The sequence below is a fragment of the Vipera ursinii genome (assembly GCF_947247035.1).
Source record: "Vipera ursinii genome assembly, chromosome: 1".
NCBI classification, from domain to species: domain Eukaryota; kingdom Metazoa; phylum Chordata; class Lepidosauria; order Squamata; family Viperidae; genus Vipera; species Vipera ursinii.
Window position 1 is genome coordinate 308,719,167 of NC_139512.1, and position 18,289 is coordinate 308,737,455.

General features: G+C 36.5%; 1 protein-coding gene across 1 annotated transcript in view; it reads left to right on the top strand.

Annotated features, from left to right (window-relative positions):
- USH2A (usherin) overlaps nt 1–18,289 on the top strand; it is a gene marked incomplete at both ends in the record, with an annotated part of 509,528 nt that overhangs the window by 173,280 nt on the left and 317,959 nt on the right. The window contains 7 exons of the mRNA XM_083377756.1: nt 212–313; nt 933–1,121; nt 1,790–1,920; nt 2,588–2,861; nt 4,324–4,527; nt 4,651–4,731; nt 7,530–7,715. Of these exons, the coding sequence (XP_083233882.1) occupies nt 212–313; nt 933–1,121; nt 1,790–1,920; nt 2,588–2,861; nt 4,324–4,527; nt 4,651–4,731; nt 7,530–7,715 (1,167 nt within the window). The remainder of the gene's footprint in view (nt 1–211; nt 314–932; nt 1,122–1,789; nt 1,921–2,587; nt 2,862–4,323; nt 4,528–4,650; nt 4,732–7,529; nt 7,716–18,289) is intronic.

The following is an 18,289-nucleotide window of genomic DNA, read 5'->3' on the forward strand; positions in this document are numbered from 1 at the left end:
TCTTCTACCCATTATTTCTAAGCTATTCTGTGAATGTTTATCTTATGATTATTTTCTCTGTTATAATTTTGTATGCTTTCTACCAGGCTAGCACACTTTTCTGAGATCCGGCTTTTTGGTCTTATAATTTGTTTTATCTATAAAACTAAAACAGCGAGTTTTGATTCAACATATTCTGGTTCACACTTAAACACAGCTATTATTTTTTTAGGTTCCTCATCAGCTACAAGTGGTAGTACCATTATAGGAGAAAATACAGGCATTTTTGTTGGAGGACTTCCACAAGACTTTATAATTGAAAGAAAAAACATAGGTGAGAAGGCTATACTAGATGAATCTTAGAATTCATTCTAAGAATTAACAATGACATGTTTTCTTGTGTGCAGCTAAGCATGGCCTGTTCTTTCTCCACCACTTCTTTACATGCAGACGTCTTTATCCATTTCACTAAATATGCAGAAGTTGATTTTCTGCAACTATTATTCTTTTAGTATCTTGGAAGGTATTTATTTCTTTTACAAAGCCTGATTTCTTCAGTACTGCTTGCTGAGATTTGTGAATGTTGGCTTACCTGCTTGATAGAGAAGCATACTACTGTACTACAAAGAATAGCTTGACAGCACAGTAGCTAAGAAATAATCACCATATAAATGTAAAGTGTAAAATAGCATGTTTTAAATTCAATAGGATGTTCCCAACTGCCCCTCCCAATAGTTGTTCTATTCAAATCCTTCACAACATTTTTTTTGTTTTGCTGCTGCAACAATATTTTGTTTAAGGATCATATCCAAGTAACTGTTACAAACAGGTAAGTGTTTCTGTTGATTCTGGGAACTGCCCTGCGAAAGCAAGGAAGGATATCAGTTTGAAAAGATTCTCTTCATTTTGAAATTCTAATAACTTTGCAATTTGTTTATTTATTCATTAATCAGGCCCAACTAAAATAGTCACAAAAGGATTTGTGGGGTGTCTCCGTGATATCTTTTTGCAAAAGATGCATCATCCATATGAAGTCTGGGAACCTTTAAAATGGGAAAAAGCATTAGAGCAAAGAAATGCTTATCACAGTTGGGAAGGTTGTCCTACTAGCCTTGAAGATGGAGCACATTTTCTTGGGAAAGGTATAATCATATGGTAAAATTGTTAGAAAAAAATATCTGTTTTTCTTTCTGTTTTAGACAAAATATTATTGCTCCAACATTGGAGGTTTTTAAGAAGAGATTGGACAACCATTTGTCTGAAATGTTATAGGGTTCCCTGCTTGAGTAAGGGGTTGGACTAGAAGACCTCTAAGGTCCCTTACAACTTTGTTATTATGTTATTATTACTTACCTTTTGGTTCTGTTATTTTTGAGCATGTATTAAGTTAAATTCAATGAAAACTGAAAAATCCAACGTAATTTAAAAAATATAAAATTCATAAAAAGGGAAAAATCATATCAAAATCAGCCAAAGCACAACTGGCTTGTAAAAACAGAGGGATGGATGCAAATGAATATATAAAAAAAATCTGCCTGTCATCCACTGTCTATTTCCCCCCCTTTTTTTAGGAGGGTATCAGTTGAAAAGAATGGATATGTTTTCATGTATGTTGCTAATATGTGTGCATTACTAATATACTGTACATGGAATGAATTACAGATTTATATATATCTTACATGTATATGGTTGAAAACGTAGACCTGCATTCCTTAGACTGATATTATATGTAATTCTATGCATGATTCATATTAAATTTAATTTTCACTTATAGCACCTATAGTATAATATTCTTGCCTTTCTCCTTAAGGTTTCCTAGAACTCCATTCAAATATTTTTCATGGTGGCATGGATTTTGAGATCTCCTTTATGTTTAAAACAGATCAATTCAGTGGATTACTTCTGTTCATTTACAATAAAGATGGCCCTGATTACATTGCTGTAGGTTTGTTTGTTGTTTTTGCTTGGATGTTTTGCTTATTTGATTTAATTGTAGATTGCTTGTGAGCAGGATGCAGACAATTTTAATGAAATATTTTCATATTTTGGAATTGCCAATTGAGGTCACTTGTTGCATAGATTTTTTAATTCAATTTTAAATTGTAGAAATGTTGTCTCTGGCTTGTAAAAATGAAAGAAACAGACACACATAGAGAGACACACAAATTGATTCTCCTCCCATTCCAGTTCTGTAAGAACTGCAGGCAGCAGGATACGTCCTGTTGAACTGACTTTGGATATTTTCATTTTATGTTAAAAATGAAATATTATACAAAAAAAGGATATTCTTTACAAATTCATTTGAGAAAAACTGTGTATATCACAAAAGCTTGGATTTTGCTTTTTAAACCCAGTAACCCCAGCAGTATTTGTAATTTCTTGCATTGTTTTTTATTTCTTCTCCCGGAAATTCAATAGTCATTGAGCCTTAAAACTATATTCCTTAAAAATCACTGCACTTTTTGAATGATTTAAATTCAGATGCTAGATTGTTTTTTTCCCTGCAATCATATCTCTCTCTCTCTCTCTCTCTCTCTCTCTCTCTCTCTCTCTCTCTCTCTCTCTCTCTCTCTCTCTCTCTCTCTCCTATTTTAATTTCAAATGGCAGGCAGAACTGAAAAGTGGAAGTCTGATTTTCCTACTAAATAATGGCATTGTGTCCACAAATGTGAATCTCTGGTTGGGATTGTCTTACTGTGATGGAAATTGGAATAAAATTATTTTGTCAAAAAGAGGATCAGTAGCTTCAGCAAGGATGAATGAATGGACAGATCATGTGATGGAACCTGATTTGGAACAGCTATTTGTAAACTCTCCAGTCTACCTTGGAGGGACTCCAGTTGAGGTCCAGGGAACATTTAAAGAGCTGGGCTTAGAACAGGGTGTGTACTATATGGAAAGTAGGAAAAGGTTTGCATATAAATAACATGGTGCACATATTTATTGGAAATGTTTATAGCTTGAATCAAAGTTTGCATGGGGGGGAAGAAATCAGCAAATTTCACTTTGATTTGTGTGTAAATAGAAATGTATCCATTCATCTTGCATCCCCTCCTGTATGTTTAGGTAATATTTACGTAATTATACTTAAATAGGACCACTTAGTATGTTACTTTGAATTCCATGCTACTTTTTAAAATTAAATAATTAATTATATTCATTATACTATTACTCATGCTTAGTTTAACCAATGTAGCTAACAATAAATATTTCAAAGCTACACATAGAAGTAAACAATCTCTGGTGTAGAGTTGCTTTGTTCAAAAATAATTTTAAATGCATGTATTTAATTAATTTATAAATAATACATAATATATATATGCCAATTCAAAGGGGCAGTCTGGTGTAGTGGTTAAAGCACCAGGCTAGAATCCCTGAGCTCCTGAGTTCTAATCCCATCTTAGATACAAAACCTGCAGGGTAATTTTAGGCTGGGCACTCTTTCTCAGTCTTTGGAAGCAGCCAAGAACAAACCAAATCTTGCCAAGAAAATTGCAGGGATGAGTCCAGGCAGCTGCCAGGAGATAACACTGACTTGACAAATTAGAACTCCAGAAATGTATACTTATTATTTGCTGCAAATGTTTCTGCCTACTCCAGAGTCAGTAGGTTGGGAGATGTTACTAGGTCACCTGTAACTGTGATAATGACTACTAGGCAAAATGGGCATTACATCTGTAAATGGTAAGACAGCTTGATACCTAGTACAGATACAGCTTTTTAGGTTCCTTGCACCTAAATATCTGATAACATGTAATGCAAAAATTTAGACAGTATTATTTAAGAAAATAAAACTACGGGAAAATAATATGCCTATAAGTAGGTAGCAATGATACTCCAAACATATCCAAATTCACATTTTCTATACAATTAACCTGGGAAATATGCATTTGAAATCCCGCAAAAGAATATCCTCTATGACAGACATGTCAAACTGACGACATCACGTGATGTTGCGTGACGTATCGGAGCTTTTTCCCCACTGCCGGCAATGGGGTGGGCGCGGTTTCGTCGCGACGTGTCCGGCCCGCGGGCCGGCAGTTTAACACCCCTGTTCTATGATATGAATAAAATAGTTAATCACAAATCACATTAATTTGTATTTGTATTTGAGCTACAATTTCAAAATCAATCTTTTTGCCTGTTTTTTGCTGACCCTTCCCAAAAGTAGCATGAAGCAAAAATGTTATATAGCCAAACAAACACATAGAATCATAATCGAAAGTTTAACATTTATATGTAACTCCCTATAGAACTAAAATGTAGCACTGTAAGAAGTAAAACGTGCTTTTAATTAACAGCTGAAGCCCTTTACCTGCTGCTAATCCCCTTACTATTTGCTAGGTTTTGGAGGCTGCATGAAGGATGTTAAATTTACACGAAGTGCTGTCGTTAACTTGGCATCTGTGTCCAGCAGTGCTGTCAGAGTCAATCTGGATGGATGCCTATCAACTGACAGTGCTGTAAACTGCAGGGGAAATGACTCCATCTTAGTGTATCAAGGAAAAGAGAAACATGTATATGATAATGGCCTGCAACCATTTACAGGTACCACAGTGTCTCCTTCCTTAAAGGTATGATTTTTGTTCACTTTGCAATGATTCTATATTAATCTCTCTCTCTCTCTCTTTCTCTCTCTCCCTCTCTCTCTCTCCCTCTTCCTCCCTCAAGAATATTTATATCGGGTAATTGCTTCTAATGAAGGGGGATCTGTATCTAGTGCCTGGAGCCGTAGCCGCACAAGAGAATCAGGTAATTAATGTTTCTGCATAGTGTTCCCACATGAAGTCTTTATTTAGGTTGCCAATATGTCAGTATGGACATATTTAGATTGGCACTAGCAAAACACAGTAAGCAAGTAATGCAAGAAATTCAACTCAGTCAATTTTACAGCTTTGCTGGCTACAGACTGATAACATACGAGTAAGAAGTTTCGGGTATGGAAATTCTGTTTTCTTTTTCTTTAGATTTTTATCCTATCTTTTACTTTTCATATATAACGCAAGGCAACAAATATACCACTACTTTTTCCTCCCCCTATTTTCCCTCACAACAACCTTGTGAGATGAGTTGGGTTGAGAGAGAGTGACTAGCCCAATGTCACACAGCTGGCTTTCATGCCTAGGGCAGGACTAGACCAAAACCTTAACCATTACACCAAACTGCTTCTCCTTACTTGTTCCTTATACTTTTGCCTTATTTTTACAGAAGTAATAATAACATTCCATAAATGTATTTTGAAAGTGATTTCCTTCTGGACTGCACTTTGAAAAATCCAAAAAGAGCCCCAGAAAGAAATCCTTTGCTTTTTCCATTCTACCCATTGGCCAATATTGATTATATTTCTTTGGGGATTTCTGAATTCAATTTTTCTCCTTTTTTTTTTTAAAAAAGGGCAGAATTGGAAGAGGCACAGCTGGACATATCTGTGGTTCAGATGCTTGGAAATTGGCATGTATTTATGACGGTTGCAGTGTCTTGGGGTCATGTGATTCCCTTTTGCAGCCTTCTGACAAGCAGTGTCAAGGGGGAAGCCAAATTCACTTAACAGATATGTTGCTAACTTAACAACTATAGTGAATCACTTAATAACAGTGGCAAGAAAGGCCCAATTATGATTGTAAGTCGACAGTTACCTGTACTCAAGAAGGTTAACACATCTGTAAAAGAAAATATTACCTTCCCAATCTAAAAAATTTAAAAGTAATTTAAAATGAGTATTAAAGTAAACACTAAAATCATTTAAACAAATAATTCAGAAGGGGTGATTCAAAAGGGATCACATCTAATATTGGTGGAAAAGCATTCCTTCCCACAGCTGCTAACTGCAAATAGATGTCTAGGTAACAAAAGTGCATAAGTCACAAAAGCTGATTTCAACATGTTTTTTTTTTCAAAGCAAAGGGTTTTTACTTGCAGATGTTTTGCTTATACAGCTTAATGCCACCATGTGGTCAACCATTCCAAAGCAAGTAAATGCAGCCATATTTTTGTCGTAATTGTCTGACCAGAAGTAAGTTAGACCATAAATTTTTGTTTACAATCTGACCAGAGCACTAGCAGCTACGTGTTCCCAAGGGCTAGAAAATAATTGCACTATTTAATTATTTTAGTCAGTTTTGTTATGTCCCCTATGAAAAGGCCATCTGCTATACCTTGCTCAGTGATGTATTTCAGAACCAATAAAACCAATATATTTATGTAAGTAATGTCAGCAATCTGATACGCTATAAGTAGATCTGATTGCTACTTTTAGGAGGCATCATACTTGGACAACATTTAGAAAAGTTACATATCATTTCTATGCAGTTCCCTTCTCTCCCCATTGGAAATTTTTTAAAACAAATCTGGCTAGGGAGGCCTAAAAAGAGAAATACTTAGTTAAGAAATGCTTCAGCAGTTCTAATCATTAAGATTCTTGAGTAGATAGGCATTTATGGCAAAACCATTATGTATCATTCTGCCAGAGAGTTCTTTAAGCCTTTTCTTTTATCCTTTGTGCAGTCACCTCAGATAAAGTTGTTTCTTACTAGATTTTTATTTGATGTAACAGTATTTAATAAGTAGATAAAGGTTATTAAAAACTAGAATATTTTACTATGGTAGTAAGGCTTCAATGAGTTGAGTTTTGACTATTCTTAATGCTTCAATGAAAGTTTCCATTAATCATTTCCCATATACTGCTAAATAAGCAGCACCTATCTGACTTTGACTAATCTCTGGAAGCTAAGCAAGATAAGACATGGATACATCATCAGGAAACATCATGGTTGTAGTCTAGGTAAAAAAAAAGTTGAAAAAAAATATTTTGGAAGAAGGCAACAGCAAAACCCTTCCATATTGTTGACAGGAACCTGTTCATTTGAACCTGATTTGATATAGATTTCATATTTATTTTGTAAAGTAAACAATCTTCTCAGTTTCTAGTTTTTCTTAACTGGTCCACAGCAAAACATTCTATGCACATATAATAAAGCAATTGGCCGAACTCACTTTCTGTTGTCTTTGACAGACAAATTCTATGGATAATCTGGAATAAGATTAAATACATATTCTATAGGGTTATTGTTGTGGGGGATGGCCCATTAAATTTTGCTTTTAGGGAGCATTCAATATACAAATATGCAATATACAAACTGTATAGATTTAGTATAAAACAAAATTTTAGAGAAAGTTTTTGGATTTCTTTTCATTCAATGTAGAGTCCCACTTTATAAACATCTACTTATCATTCTTTCCTGGTAGTGTCATTATGCTGTTTGAACTATTAAATTCCACTTCATTCTCTTTAAAGTGATGTTTCTTTGATACCTCAACTGGAGAATGAAGAACATTACATATGTAGAGTTCTGATAGTTTTGAAATATAGCTAATGCTGAATGGCTCAAGATGTGTAGTCATATTAAATCAATGCTGGAAAGTTACAACTCTAATAAATTGTATATATGCTAATGGTGAACCTGATTTACTGCAACTATTAAAAGTGAAGAATGGAGCAATATTCTTCTTAAGTCTGCTGTTCTCTCTGTTTCTCTTTTATTCATTCGCAGTACCACAAAAGGTGCTGACTCTCTCAAGAATTCACAGCATAAATGGTTACAGCATTGAAGTTACATGGGATGAACCAGTTGGGGTCAAAGGTGTAATTGAAAAGTATATTTTGAAAGCTTCCAGTGAAGATGTTTCCAACATATTTATTGTCAGTACAGAGATTTCTAATACTAGTTCATGTACAGGTATGTGCCAGTAAATATAGCTTTAAAACAATAATATAAAGTTTAGTTTTCATGTGTACTATTTATTGGCAAAATGATTTCCAGGAAGTGCCATGTGAGGAAATGAATATCCAAGTGCCATTTTGTGGAAGTCATTTCATCAATATTTTAACTTTTTTGCCCGTGTGTCAAATGTAAACTCAAATATTGCTTATACATTCTGTGTTTGCATAACTAGAAGAAGAAACAGAGCAGCCCAGGCTTTGTATCAACAAGGATAGAGTGTAGTAAAGTCAAGACAGAGTTAAGTAGAGAAGAACTCATTTTAGTAGTGCTCAGGTCAAAGAGAAGATGGACTTTGAAAGGGTAGTCAGTTTCAGATCACCATCTTTATCAGAATTGGCTAGACATAAACAGGCTAAAGGTTGCAGGAACTCTTTTTTTTCTATTCATTTTCTTTTTTGTGAAATTTAGCTTGTTATCACTAATGTGAATTTTGGAATCATTTTAACATTAATTCTAAAACTGCAATATATACATATTAGAAGGCTGACTTGCAATCCTTTATAAGTAGGAGTTATATCACAGATGCTTTTTTAAAATTTCAGTATAATGGAACATTATTATTGTGCATGCTAAAGCACATCTCTCTAGCATATATTTAAGCTTATTTTACATTCAAGGAATATGCCCACAGAATGAAATGGCTGGGCAATTGTCCAGGTGGTAGGGCAATTGCCTGTTCCCTTGGCATTATCTGATTCTGTTGTTTTCGGTGTAGAAATACTGATCTAGAAATTGCCTATTGTAACCGGCAAATTGAGAAGAAATAATGATTAAGTTGAAAAGCTTATTCTATATGGTGGGGCTGGAATGTTGGGTTATAACCCAGAAAAGTGTTTATTATAAAGGCAATGAAAACATAATGAGTATGATACACTGAAATTGCAGTAAATCAAGGCTAGATTGTTGGATGCACATTGATCAAAAGTAGATTAGGATAGATAGATAGATAGATAGATAGATAGATAGATAGATAGATAGATAGATAGATAGGCAGGCAGGCAGGCAGGCAGGCAGGCAGGCAGAAGACAGACAGACAGACAGATGATAGATAATTGTTCATATAACAGTTTTAATGGATCAGGCTTGTCTGTTTTAGGGACGTGGTGGCTCAGTGAGTTAGGACGCTGAGCTTGTTGATCAGAAGGTTGGCAGTTTGGCGGGTCAAATCCCGAGTGCTGTGTAACAGAGTGAGTGCCTGTTACTCATCCCAGCTTCTGCCAACCTAGCAGTTCGAAAGCACGTAAAAATGCAAGTAGAAAAATAGGGACCACTACGGTGGGAAGGTAACAGCATTCCGTGCGCCTTTGGCGTCTAGTCATGCCGGTCACATGACCACGGAGATGTCCTCAGACAAGCGCTGGCTCTTTGGCTTTGAAATGGAGATGAGCACCGGCCCCTAGAGTCAGAAACGACTAGCACACATGTGCGAGGGAACCTTTACCTTTACCTGTCTGTTTAGAAACAGGAAACAGAAAATATTAAAGGAATCTAAAATTGCGATTGAAGCAAGTCTTGATATAAGTTAAGCAAATGAGGGAATAAACATTGGATGAAACATCTATCTATCTTGTGTTTCATCACAAGATTCATTCTCGGTCCTATAATATCTAACCAAGGCTTTATTTGATCCAACTTTCAGCAAAAATGAAGTTGTTCATAAAACCAGTAGCTATTGATTATCATTGCCAGTGGATCTAACTTTAAACCTCTTTTTTACTAAAAAAATATAGAGCAATGGATTATTCATCACTGCACCTCCTATTTATTAAGGAATAGAGTATCGATCTAGTTCTCATGAAGAATAAAATGCTAGATCGGTGGTCTAGTATCCAGTCCTTCGGAACTGAAGGAAAAACTTTCTTTGGTGGGACTGAGTCTTCTTGAAATAATGTAGGCTTTATTTGTTTGTTTTGCAAAATGAATTTCAAATTTATAAGTCACCTTGAATGTCCTTTTCAGACCAAAAATAGAATCCAATGAATCTATTTAATCTTCTGCAAGCTTATCAATATTTTTTGCTCCACAATTTCTTAGACAGCTCTTAAAAATAAATGTTTCTTATATAAGGGATGGTGGTAGAAATTAGTATGTTAACTTTCCTTTGAATAAATATAGTAATATAATATACATCTTTAAATTTCAAGGAGCATATTTTTACTAGTGGAAGATTTAAAGTACATGAGGCAATTTCTTATTGATTTAGAGAGCTGGCAAAACTTGAGTTAAAAAGTTTGAAGCTTTGAAAGCATTATGGTCAACTGAATGTTTTCCAAGGACTTTTCACTTCAGCTACCTGATTATACCAGTTTTACTTGCTGTTTGCTTAAATTCACATGAACAGACTTTTGTCAGCATAAATATTTGGAGAATGACAGTTCTGATATCTCCAAGATAATTCTGAACAAACATCAGCATTTTCTATTTATTGCTCACTCTTCCTCATTGATTGTATTCTTAGTTTAAATTGTATCAGTCATCATTTTTGGCAATCAGACAAATAGGTTTTGAAATTAAGTGACATTAAAGAAATGTACCTTATTTTGTAAACATTGGCTAGAATATAAAGAAAAACTGGACACCTGTTCTGCAAAATGTCATTGAAGTTCCTGTAAGTTTCAAACCAGATTTGATATGAAGTGGGGGGAAAAAGGGAGGGATGCTTGGGAAGCAAAAATGGAAACCACTGTATATAGTGGTTTATTGTCCATGACCTTAGTGGCTTAAATACCAAGTCAGTATTTAATAAAATTCTCCTATCAGTTGACATATGCAAGCTGAGTGTGAGCTCCTATTTCTGAAGAGAAACTCCAATGATAGGAAATCATGGACACAAGGTTAATTGTAAATCTATTCTTAATGCCACACTCATCTTTTAAGAACTATAATAGGTACCAAGACTTCAGATCTTGGGCTCTCCACACAGCAACTCTCATTGTTTCTTGCAATAGAGGATGTCAGGAGAGACATCCTATGCAAGTGAGCAAGGAAGAGAAAAAAATGAGAACACACATACAATTTATTTAACCATTATTTGATGAACAGATCAGAATTGGATGGGTTCACCTATTGTACAAAGCCAGAAAAAATTAAACATAGTAGTTTCATGGAATGTGTGTTCACAGCCAAAGTAATAATAATTTCTGTCTCCCATAGCTCTTCCTCTATTAACTCATTCACACCTACACAAATTCTCTCCCTCTCTCCTATCTATCTATCTATCTATCTATCTATCTATCTATCTATCTATCTTTCATCCATCCATCCATCTATCCATCCATCCATCCATCCATCCATCACATAACATTCTTCCATAGCTAATAAAATGTTTCCTCGTTCCTTATAAACAATACTTCTAGATCAGGGAAGATCTGATGCATTTTTCACACTTTATTATATACTTTCCTACAAGTAAAAAATCCATCTGATGCCTTTTCTATGCATTTTATGAGAAAGAACCAATAACAGGGCCCCTTTTCTTCTACCTTGGATTTTTGAATTCCTTCACAATTTCAAGCTTTGTGATAAACAATTAGGCAGCATACCTTGTACTGTGAAACACTTGTAGAACAAATGAAGACAATTTCTGACAATTTCTGACAATTCCCCAATATTGTCCAATAGCAGCATGGGATATTGAGAGAATCCTTGTTTCTGTGCTGTTTGATTTGTTGCTGCTTTACCAACCTCCTTGCCCCACAATGATATTTGTCTTTGAGCCGCTGGTTTCCATCACAGCATTGTAATGAAATCCCCAAGTACTTGAGACCCCAATACATACAGACTGTATCTAGTTTTTATCTCAGGATACTATAATATGATCTGCGTATAGATGACATTTCCAAAAGTCCCTCACCATGATCAGATCACTCTCTAGTTCCTCTAGAGCAGACATGTCAAACTCAAGGTCCATAGGCCAGATTCTACCCTTGATGTGTTTAGATCTGTTTAGATCTGGCTCTCAAGCAGACCAGTAGGAGGGGGTGATTGAATATGTAATGTGTGTGAGGGAGGGTGAGCTGAAGTGGTGGCAGTGCCAGAGGCCTGGGGAGAGTCAGCTGCAGTCGCAGTGTTGTTGGGGCTCTGCTGAGGCCCTGGGATCAGCTCCAACTGATTGGGGCTTCCAGTGGCCTCAGGGGTGGCTGGCAGCAGAACACAGTCTTCGGGGGAAGAGTCAGCTGGAGATGCAGGGCTGCCGGGGCTTGGCAGGGACTCCAGAATCAGTGCATGTGCTGCGTGGAAAAGGCCATCTGGGTAGTGAGTGAATGCATGGAAAGGAGAGGATATAACAGGAGGGGTTTTGGCAGTAAGGAGGAGGAGTGAGGGGGGAGAGATGTTGTTAGGGCAAGTGTGATGGAGAGAAGAGGATAGAATAGGAGAGGCTTCTGTAGGGCAAGCCTGAGGGAGAGAAGGGGATAGCAACTGGCCCTTTGGGGCAACCATAATGCTGATTGTGGCCTTCAATGAAATTGAGTTTGACACCCCTGCTTTACAGTTTACAGTACTGGTGCTGCCAATACTGCAGGAAAGTATATTTATATTGGTCTGCTCTAGATGGCTAATGTGATCCAGAGGAGCCTGTGTTTCTCCTGAGTATCTGATAGGCAGTTTGACTGATGGTTTGGTCACTGGAAATCTCACAAGGCACTTTTGCTCTTAGGCCTCAATGTGCATTAGTCCCAGACTATTGGCTTTTGGAGGAACTTGAAAAAAGAAATACCAAAAGAGACACCTAAAATACCATTGAAGGAAAGTAAATATTGAATTTGATCAGCAGCAAGCACATATTAGGGATTACATTGTGATGTCGTTTTCTCATGTTGCCAGCCAGAAGCTCTCTTCAACCAGACCAGTATCCTGAAAGAGAGGGATAGGACACAGGATCATCTGCAGATTTACTGAGAGTTGTACAATGTCTAGGCAAGTTCTAGTGAAGTTACAAAAGAAAACTTTTATGTGGTTATCCAGGACATATTTGAAACTAACTTTGGAGGGAGTAGTCAGAATCCTAAGTGTTCAAAGTTGAGCATCCTTTTATTAAATTCATATCTCCCCTGTTGGGTGAGGGCCACCATGGAGGGCCACCACGGAGATAATATATGCTTAGGTCCATGCTGAAGCATCTGCTTCAATAAGAAACTGGTTATTTCTCTAAAGAGTAACAAACACCTTGATGGATAAGCCAGAATTATTTCCCAGAATAATGAAGTGAGAAGCACAATTTAACTCCAAAACAAACTGAGGAGGAGAAGAAAAAATTTTGGAAATCTCCTTAGTGTCACAGGAATGGGGGGGGGGGGGGAAGAAAAGCACTGTTAGACTATCTTGGTCTTATATAGTGATGATGAGAGATCCTCAGTTACTTGAAAAGGGTTTTCACTGAGGGATGTTTCATTTTTAATCCTGAATGCGGTTGCACTTCTCTCTTTTTAAAAATGTCTTTTAAGTCTTCTTGTGGCCCTTTTAAAATCCACAAATATGTTATGTATAAGATTTTATAAATTAGCCAATTAGAATGTTGCATGTCTACTGAGGTTAGCTTTCCATGCTGTATACACAGTGCCTCTTAGAGTTTCTAATACAATAATGCTTCTTATAGGAAACCTTGTAAGTAGAATTTAGGTGTGTGTATATATGTATGTCTGTGTGTGTATATATATATATGTGTATGTTTGTGTGTGTAATCTACCTTATCTATCTATCTATCTATCTATCTATCTATCTATCTATCTATCTATCTATCTATCTATTATATATATAAAGAGTTGCTCAAATTTTAGCAGTCTGAGATTTCTTCTTTTGCCTGCCATAGCAGGTTGATTGCAAAGCAATTTGCACAGCTGGTCGGGCCTGCAGGTGCTTGGAAATGTGTTAGATAGGTGACCGCCTACTAACGTGTGAGTTAATGTGGTGGACAGGGAAAATCTCAGAGGAATTGAAATTCTGTTGGTTGTTAACTCAGGTTGTGCCAATAAATCAGAAAACCATACGGGTAGGATTACTTGTATTAGAAACATTTGTTTCCTTGATGGAAAAGATTATTTTAGCTTGAAAAATACATTTTATTGTTGTTAACGTAAAGGCTGCAAATCATATATATGTGCGCTGTACTTTCTAACACAGAAAAGATAGTAGTTATTTCTGAAGTAAAAATATGGTTTGCCCTTTTCATTTTGCATTTCTATTTTCAGCTTAGATCTTCCCTGCTTACTTCTTTTTATACTCTTAGCAGTGAAACTATACTCATATGAAGGCCTTGATATTTTCATTTTACAACGGCAAAAACTCTAAAATGTTTTTTCTTATTGGGGGATGGGGTTTCCTTTCTTTATTCAGCATCTTCTCAAAATTGATAATAAGAAAAGAAGTGCTTTAATTTCTTGCGTACATTTAATGTTTTATATTTCAGGTTTAGACTTAATGAATTTCAGAGATGCTTCTGAAAACAAAGATTTGCAGTGTGGGATACAAATAGATGCACTACTTCTTCATTTAAAAATAATGTGCAAACTGCAATTAAAAAGCAAATCACATGGATCTTTTGTAGCTGTTGTTTCTTCTAGAGTGCATCTTCTAGATCAGGGATGTCAAACTCAATTTCATTGAGGGCCGCATCAGCATTGTGGTTGCCCTCAAGGGGCCAGGTGGGTATGGCCAGGGTGGGCGTGGCCTAGTGGGTGGGCGTGGCTAGAGTGCGTATGGCCTACTGGGTAGGCGTGGCCAGCTCTACATCGTTCACATCAAGGGTGCCTATGGGTGCCTGGGCAGGAGTGGGACAGATCTGAGGGTCTCTGGCAGAAGGAGGGTCTCTGGGCCAGGGCCAAGGCAGTGGGGGCCATTCCCTCACTGTTTCCAGGATGGCTTCATGGGCCACATGAAACCACTTCGCGGGCCGGATCCGGCCCCCAGGCCTTGTGTTTGACATGTATAAATTTAAATAAATAAAATAAATAAATAAATAAATGTCTGTTCTAGAGTGTCAACAAAGTACAGGTAAAATGAAGAGAGGTTCACAAATACTGCATCATAAAACATATATTGCATGGAATCTGCTGTCATAAGATGTAATGGCAGCCACCAACATTGGTGACTTTAAAAGATGATTAGACAGATCCATATGTGTGTGTGTGTGTGTGTGTGTCATTCAAGAGCACAAATGCAAGGATTCTGTTTAATTCATATTCTGCTTTTAGGCTTTTCCTAGGCAACTAGGTGTATTCTTTTTTTTAAATTTCCCTCCATTTTTCAACATGCAACTCAAAGTGGAAAACATACCAATATTTCTTCCTCCTCCTATTTTCCCCACAACAACAACCCTGGGGGATAGGTTGGGCTGAGAGAACATGACTGGTCCAAAGTCACTCAGCTGTTATTCCATTCCAAAGGCAGGACTAGAATTTACAGTCTCCTGATACCTAGTCCAATATCCTAATCACCAGACCAAACTGACTCTCTATCTACTTGGTGAGTGGGACCATAATCTGATCTAAATTATGTGGTCTAAGTGTAAACTGCCAGCATCACTTTGTTAGCTTCTTCCTTCATCCAATAAAATATTTTTTGTCCAACCTTTAAATTAATTTCACCCATTCTGAGACAAGAATGAAGGACAAATGAAATTGGGATTGAAACATAACAGCAGTTGCATTTGTATGCAATGACTCTAGCAAGCCCCACATATATGGGTATATGGTATCTGCTGAAGAGTCATATGTCTATATGCCAAAGGGGGTAATAGTTTTCCTGAATACTTTTTCTGGACTTTTCTCAACCTGAACTTTGCTTCTTTTGCAAATAAGATTTCAAGCCTCAGTGAACTAGATATGCAACCAGACAGGTGGAAAAAAGCTTTTCCTGCTTGGTGCTCAATATTTAGCATTGTGTTATCTAATACACACTCTAACAATTGGTATTCCCAAATCAAAATTCTCACATTTATTTCTTTTCCTCTGTGCAGGTGCTTGTATCCTACTAGTTGTACCCTGTTTCAACATTTCTAATACCTATGCAAATAAAGTTCATTGAATGACTTCATTTTTTGATTGAAATAACTCAGACCCCTCTGTTTATATTATTTAGGAAGGTTTTAGATTGCTGTTTGCTATAAAACTATCAGGGTAAAGCACACCAAAATAACAATGTAATGAATACTATAAAATGTAAGTATGTCTTTTTAAAAAAAAGAAAACCTCCCAACCACTTCGCAACCTCTTTCTGATTTGTTTGGAAAGATGCTGTGTTCCACTCTCTTTATCTAAGGACATATTAGATTAGGAATTAAAGAATTTCACGTGCTATGCCATTATTGTGCCTATTTCTACCCATTTTTAGCGACATTCTCAGCTGCAAAAATACATTCTTCGGTACAGAAAATGTGACAGTCTTGATACATTCACTGAGAAGAGATTTCCTATAACATTTTCTCAAATGTGTAAAGTCAGAAAATGTCAGGAAATAATCTTTGATTTCAATATTTACAAAAGACACAACCTTATGTACTCTGCAACCCTAACCAGTTACAGAATTGTAATTATCCGAATAACAGCTTGAGGATCAGTCAGTTCAGGCTTCCCAGAGTACACATTGATCCTTTTGATGGAGTTAAAGGACACCTCTAAGGAGGAACGCAGGAGATCTATGGATCCATAGAATGAATTTACTATGAGGGTCTCCAATGCTACAAATATTCGGTGCAGGGGTTTGTTTTTGCTTCCTATCTCAGTATCCTCCAATCTCAGTTTTTCAGCAAGGGAGTACTATAATAGACAGCTTTATTGGGCAGATCGGGTTTCCAATAAACCACTTAATTAATAATTGCAAGCTATCTTTCTTAGATGTTCACTGCTAGATTACCTGCATTTTTACATGGAGTGGGGGCAATTCTCATCTACAATTGCAGCTCAATTGGAGAGATAAATTAATTTGATTTAAGGAGCTGCAAACAGATATATCCCCTGTGTATCCTGAGTTCAAAAACACTGTTTTGCCTTCGAATCTGAAACACTTCATAACCCTGTTAACAAGTATCAAAGTTTTTATTTGGCTCCATTTTGTCTGCTCAATATCTTCATCATCATCATCTCTTCCCCCCTCCTCCTCCTCCTCTTCCTCCTCCTCCTCCTCCTCCTCCTCCTCCTCCTCCTCTTGGTCTGAACAGTAACCTCCTAATCTATGAGTTCTAGAAATGTTTTAAATAAGAGCCAAACATTCTAGAAGAATTTAAGTCTCTTGACTCTTTATGTTTATGAATACCAATCAGTCAGAGAACCAGTTTGGTGCAGTGGTTAAGGCACAAGTCTAGAAACTGGGAGACTATAAGTTCCAGTACAGTCTTAAGGACAAAGACAACTGGGTGATCTTGGGCCAATCACTATCCCTCACACTTAGGAAGAAGGCAATGACAAAGCACTTTCAAAAGCTTGCCCAAAAAACTGCAGAGACTTATCTTAGCATTTGCCAGAAGGTAAAACTGACTTGAAAGTACACCTGCATGGACGCAGGCACACACACATACAATACACACAAATCCATCATCTTTAAAGTTCCAGTTGGCATATCTTAAACGTCTAACAACATTTTGATTTTTTACTGATTCTATCATAAACAGCCCTAAAATTTTGTTGTCACAGTCAGACAAACATAAAGTCAGTTTCAGCATAAAAGGAGCACTGAATTTCTCTGGCCATAGCTTTTGAGCTACCAGATAATCTAATGTTAATGCAGCAGAAGATACAGTGTCAGAACAGGGTCAAGAGTGGCACCCTAGAACTTGCCTCTAATCTTCTAGTGATGGAAAGGAGCACTCTGAAAGTGCATTCAATAAGCATAAAGTAAGCATTATTGATGTTTTCAAAGTGTTAGGATCCCATGTAATGCAGGAGTGTTGGCATCTCTATTAAGCTCTTTGGCACCAGCTGATCTGGAGATCTCACCACTAAGCGCTAATGCATTTTGCATTAACGCTTAACACTGACAAAGTGTGATTCACTTACCACAGTATGGTAGGGTAATGAAAGGAGAAGCAACAATACGTTTCAGCTATCTGCATTTAGCAAATAGATTAATCAACTATCTAAATGTCACATTTGCATGGTTTTGGAACACATCAAAAGAAGCTATTTAATTTATAATGGATGATCTTTGGGTGTTTAATTTTATTGAATGTACTGATTTTGTTGTACCTGATATAGTGGAGGTAGAAAACTTTAACTCTCCAGACTCTTTATGTTTATCCTATCCCTATCCATCTGTCAAAGGATGAGAAAAGAGGAACTGAAGTCAAGTGACATCTTTTCATTTTCCATTGTATTGTTCATGATTTATGGTCTAAATATACTATTCCTTTGGAAGCATTAGACTTGTTTTCTAAACACGTGTGAGGAAGAATTTAATTTGGTGTTCATTTTTAAACGAATGGGCTTAATTCACATTCCCAGGTATAATTTAAGCAAGTATCACCAGAAAAGTGCATTTCTCCAAATTCTGCCGTGCAGTTTTGGGCTCAAAGTTTGCACATACATTGTGCTTTTTGT